The sequence below is a fragment of the Solanum verrucosum genome, unplaced genomic scaffold (genome assembly GCF_900185275.1).
Source record: "Solanum verrucosum unplaced genomic scaffold, falcon-dt-bn FXZP01000022.1, whole genome shotgun sequence".
In the NCBI taxonomy this organism is placed as follows: domain Eukaryota; kingdom Viridiplantae; phylum Streptophyta; class Magnoliopsida; order Solanales; family Solanaceae; genus Solanum; species Solanum verrucosum.
The window spans coordinates 3,854,301-3,860,461 of NW_026020086.1; the positions used below are offsets into that span (position 1 = coordinate 3,854,301).

General features: G+C 33.4%; 1 protein-coding gene across 1 annotated transcript; it reads right to left on the minus strand.

Annotated features, from left to right (window-relative positions):
• LOC125824578 (uncharacterized) lies at positions 1–5,203 on the minus strand. Its single transcript, XM_049503979.1, has 6 exons — positions 5,017–5,203; positions 4,543–4,667; positions 3,059–3,155; positions 2,816–2,925; positions 1,204–1,278; positions 1–153 (listed from the first exon to the last, which is right to left on the minus strand). The coding sequence occupies exons 1-6, from the start codon at positions 5,084–5,086 to the stop codon at positions 103–105; spliced, it is 528 nt and encodes a 175-aa protein (XP_049359936.1). The 5' UTR covers positions 5,087–5,203; the 3' UTR covers positions 1–102.
• Positions 5,204–6,161: the final 958 nt, after the last annotated feature.

Sequence of the window (6,161 nt, forward strand, 5' to 3'; positions counted from 1 at the left end):
TCATCATAACATGTATTAAATTTAGTAATTCAAAAGAAGCTTTTGTTTAACTCTTGATGGTGCAAAGTATATGCTAATGTCAACTAAAGCAAAGTGCCTTTTTCAATCTACTGGAATTTCAACTTCCATCTTCAGATCAGAGCTGCCAAGAATCTGCAAACATAGTAGCTTTGTCAATATCATTCAACCAAACCAAGGAAATTCAGAAATCAATACGTCGAAATTTCCAATTTACTTTTCTCACTCACTGATAAGCTTGATACAATGATACGGATCAAAGTCACGTTACAAAGTTGATTCCGACTAGTAATGATCATGCTATGATGCAAGTGACACACACATCTCAAATTGGAAGTAGTGCTACTTTACTTTTCTCATCCCACTGATAAGCTGATCCGATGACACGGATTAAAAGTCATGTTATAATGTCTGATTCAATGAGTTATGATCATGTAATGATGTAAGGGACGCGTAGAGGAGGTAAAAACTGAACATGACAAGCTATAAGGATGTCTAGAAGAGTTAAGCAGCGCGAGGAAAAGGGTGTGTGTAACATCATATGTAGTTTTCAGTACATAAAAACCAAACATCAAAGGAGCTATCAGTTTGCATGAATTTCAGCAGCTCTAGAGTTTATTTTGTGATTTAGGAATGATACTTCTCCATTTGGTATCCCAATATTGCAGGAAGCATTTGCAAATCCTTCAACTCTGAATAATTTTGACAGTAGATATGAAGATGCTTTAATCTTATTCAAATATTCATGAAATTTCTAACTCAACTCACTAAAAGGAGCCTTAGAAGTTTACTAGTTTTGCTTTACATTATGTACCAAGCCGGATGATTACCAACTTGCTGTTTGACATTTCTTCATACATGCTTTCCTATACTGCTACTTGTAACTTTCCCATAGTCAAAACATATCAAGCTTCCCGACCATAACGATGAAACAGTTAAGGCAAAGTTTGTCTAAATATTTTTGCTTGATCAAACATTGAACCTTGTCTTAATTCACATGACCCCTTTTAATCTTTAATACAAATGCATTAATGTATATATCATAATATATTCTCAGAAAGACAGATTTAACAAGAGGCAAGAGTAATTGGCATCTCTAGAGAACCGTTAATTGATCTGTCAAAGGGCCATCAGAAACTTGCAAGAAGAAACAGATAGCATGAAGGTCAAAGGTCCAATATTTACCTTCAGGAAGTCAGATTGGACTAGTGAAGAATCCTTGCTATATCCGGCTTCCTCAAGAACACGCGTCAAAACTTGCTGCAAGGACGGAAATAAAAATGGAGTTAAACACAAGGTCACATTTCTTTTTCAGGTAAACTTTATAGAAGGTGGCTTCTTCAGTGATCCACCATCAAAATGTTCCCATTGACAACTTGTTTACTTCACAATCAAGTAAATTGTCCAAAAAAAAGGATTACATCTGTAACGTAATCCAAACCATAATGAATAATCTCATGAGTACACCTATATTTTCTCAAAGAATGATAGCATGTTGACGAACTGCACTCGATTTGCTATATTTGAATTTTTCTTCTCAGCTTCTTTAAAAAGTTGACATTTCCTGCTAAATACTTACTATGTTTTTTAGTCTTCAATTAAGCACTTCTTATGGCAACAAATGGAAAGAGCGAAGTAGAGTAGCTTTACAATAGTTAAATGAAATCAGAATAAGTTGCTAATCTTTTTGTTAGGTTAAAGGTGAATATGTGAACAAAATAAAACATGAAATAAGAGCTAAAAAATGTATAAGGTCCCCAGGTCTGTTACTGATAGAAAAAATTGCTCCCATGTTTATCGTTAGCGTTTTTTACTTTCTGCTTTATATAAAAGTGCTGTTCCGACTAACTTGCACGTACCACGGCTAATCCATGGTACCAAAGTATGTTTCAGATAACTCTACTAACTAGGCTTAGACAGATTAGAAGAAACCAAATTCAAGGCAAACACTGAAAGCAAATCAAACTATAAAAAAGTGGAAGAATGATTTTAACTTGTAAATGTTTTTAAGGGGATTCTCTACGCCTCGTTTTCAAAAGAGTGATTCCCAAAATCCAAGTAGATATAGTTATGCACTCTTCTCGGGATGATACTCCTTTCTCATTTCAGATGTGTTAAAAGGTGACATGGACACACGGAAGAAAAAAGAGAAATCTCTCTATGAGTTTATGATCACGTTATTTAATATCTTCTAAAGATGAAATTTCCACTTGTCTTAAGAAGTCAATTTTATATTCTTATTGTTTAGCAGCAATTTTAGTAGGACTAACCGACTTAGAAAACTGGTGCTCATAAATACACATTCATGTTTTCGAATTAATAGTGCAAAATATATGAGTTAATTTGAAGGCTTTCGGGGAAGATTTAGTCACTACTTTACTGCATTTTTACTTCTATGGTGGGATTTCTAGACTACTTTTCTTCTCTTACTCTACTGATTTACAAATAGAACAACTAAAACCTTTCCTTTCTGTGATTCTTGGAATCATTAACCTTAAAACAACAAGAACCCCGTATTAATCTCCAATGTCTCTGCCAGTATCAAGTCCTATAGATCTCCATTTTACTATAGTGCAACTATAGGCTAGTTGAAAGCTCCCTACATCAGAAGGTTACAAGGTAATCAAGAACAATCCAGAGATTGAATGCCTTGACGTCATTTTACTAAGTATACTTTCCAAAACAGAATAAAGTAAGATACAAAGAAACTCTACCTATTTTTCAACACTTTTTCAGTTCTCATCAGAAAAAGATCATAACAAATAAAAGCATCGGAAAACTAAAAGACAAACACTACCTCTCTTTGAGTCTCAGATATAAATGGTCCAGTCAAATCTTGCAAGACCTCCAGCATATCATTGAATGACACCTTTCCATTCCCATCAGTATCATAAACTCTAAATATAACTGGAAAAATAAGAAAGAATGGAAGCACATGAGCAACAATTAAACAGAAGAAAGTAAAGTTGAGCGCAAAAGAGGATTGGATTTACGCATTTTAAAGAGACGATCAAAGGTATAAAATGAAAAATTCCCTTACATTCAACCTTTTGTTGCAAGCTGGCATGAGCACTAAAGGCTGATAGGAATGCCACAAATTCTTTGAAATTTAACCCATCTATCATCCTTAATAGCCTCTGCGTTAAGAAAAGGGATTATTAAGAACAAAGTTTTACAGGTGGCAGAATTTGCAAAAATACATTTGTGACATGTCAATGCTGGTCATTGACCAAAAACTCAAATAAACGATATACTAAAAGAGCCACACAATCAAAAAGTTATTTACAGTTGCACCAAACCAGCAGCTAAGAGGAGAGAAGAGAAGAGAGAAAGCGAGCCGGAAACTTCTAACTTCATTCTCAATGTTCTAAAAAAATACAATTCTTATCAATGCTCAATCAGAACAAAAAAAGGAGAAATTAGGATCTATTAGTCTGCTAGCATGACCTCTCTGTTGATAAATCAGTGTACCTTTTTAATCTCTATTTCATTTCCCGTTCAAAGACCTCTCTGTTCCAACGTACCTCTCTTTCCCTCCTGCATGAAACCTATGTTTTTCTTCGAGTTAATTCTTTACCCTTACATCTCTAGTTTTCCTGGCAGAACATAAACCAGGTCTCATGTTGTTATCGTTTACAGATTGGATCATCTTTCAATTCTACTTACTTCGAAATTATAACAGATAGTCTCACGAACTTGCATTACCAAACCTTTCATATCTGAAAGACTGAATTTGTTCAGTTTACCAGAGGGGTAGGCTTCTTTCTGACACAAAAAGTCCCACAAGCATCAAATAGCACAATAATACCATAGAAACAATTCCCTCATTATTGTGTGAGGACAACCAATCGCAGAACCACATTTGTCCTAGGGGAGTCAATTGACACCACTCTTCGGAAAATTACATTGCGTAGGTATGCCAATGTTTTTTTTATGTATATATATTTTATGTTGAATCCTCTTGGCTTCTTCGAGTGTTTACTTCCTTATATTTTGGATTATCTTGCTCGAACTCTTCAAATATACCGACGAGTGTGTGCAAGATGCTCCAAAAGTAGTGAATTCTTTGGAGGATCCAACATGGCGAGGCAATATTTTTGGAGAGTCCAAGCAACAAAGATTTTGGATTCCATTTAGTAAAAATCTTGGCTCCGGCATTGGGGACAACCATTTCAAAGTAAATGCAAAAGAACTAGTCCTTGATTTCTACAGCATTCTAGTGCATTTGCATGCTTCAATTCACAAAACTATACAATCTAAATCCTGAAACAGTATTTGCATAAGCATATAAGGAAAATTTAGTTGATTTCTCATATGCTCACTCAACTAATAGTTATTATCTCAAAAAGTCACCTTACTTTTGGTTTCCAATTTTCTTCAACAAAGAAAGTGACATTATTAGTTAAACGACCATCTAAGAAATCAACTCAACGAAATATTTGATATCGGGTCGCACAACTATGAGGAAATTACACAAAAGCACATGTTTTTATCATGTAATAATTATCACACAAACAATCAAACCTGAGAGAGAGGATTGACAGCAAATTCAGGCACTGAAAGAAACTCTTCTCCAGAGACAAATCCACAACCATTTCTATCCAGTTGACAAAACCTCTGGTACAATGATAGAATCTCCTGCTGTGAAACTAAAACCCCAAAACAAAAAAGTTACAAACTTTAGTAAAAAAAATACACTTTTAAACATTATAAAGAAAAACCACATAGCTCCAAAACAAAAAATTACAAACTTTAGTTAAAATGCCCTTTTTAAACATTGATATAAGAAACCCCACATAACCCCAAAACAAAAACAAGTTACAGACTGTAGTAAAAAAACACCTTTTTTAAACATTGATCAAAAACCCACATAACCCCAAAACAAAAAAGTTACAAACTTTAGTAAAAAATACTCCTTTTAAACATTAAAATAAAAACCCCACAAAAAATTACAATCTATAGTGAAAAATATCCTTTTAAAGAGAGAAATATGCATACATGTGTGATTGCAGTGTTCTTGAACTTCTTCAATGTCATATTGAGTCAGCAAGGAAGAAGCATTGCCCATTGTTAATGAAGAAAAGTGAAATCTATGATAAACAAGAAACTAATGAAAAGGGGGATTTTGAATTTTGGGAATTTGGTAAGCTGAAAAATGTAACAATTGAATGAAACTATGTGAATATTGAATAAGCACTTTGCATTGGTTTCTACAGCTTTTTTCCAACTAATTCTGTCACAGGCATTCATTGTTGGGAAAGGGGTATTTATTATCGGTTAGGTTTTATGTATTATGATTGGATTTATTAGTTTTCGATTACCAATAACAAATCAATAAAATACTATTTTATCAATTTTTGATTTATCGGTTATTTTGGTCAATAATAGTTCGATTTTCGATTTTCGATTATCCAATAAGAAAATGTTCATAAAATAAATATATGATTTCTCACTTCTCTAACAATTTGGTGCGATATAGTGAGACAAGCAAATCAATTGTAAATGCTTTGATATAGACATATAGTGAAATATAATGAGATATTGCATCAATAAGAGTAGATGTAGTTCGAAGGCTACAATTACTGTTACAATCAAAACATAATATGAAATTTCTTATGTGAAGTAGAAGTATTGTGACATATGAAGTGTGTTGACCGTAGTTTAGAGTATTGATATAGTGTTTAGTTATGTTAAATTATTAATATTTAATATTTATGAAGGGTATTGCAGCGACCCTTTTTAAAGAGACTTAACTTATACTTGCGACACTCAAAAGCGATTAACGAGGGCATACTGATTATAATCTAGTAGAGGGTTAGATGCATAATGACCTCCGAAAATTAATTTAAGCAAATAACCGACAAGCTTTTCATGTATATATATTATCCTCACACTCAAGGATGAAATAACAAGAACATTACAAGCTTCTGAGTACCGAAATTAGCCTGCTCATGCTTCACACAAACATTCGAAACAAATAGTAGATTTAGGTTATTACAAGACTTGGGTTTATACACCCCAAAAAGAACAAAACATATAGCCATAGTTATATTACAACTCATGGTGACATGATCAAATCAGCCCTCAAAATCCCATGTAAATATACAACACATAGAATATGTACAAGTCCCAAGGTTTTATAC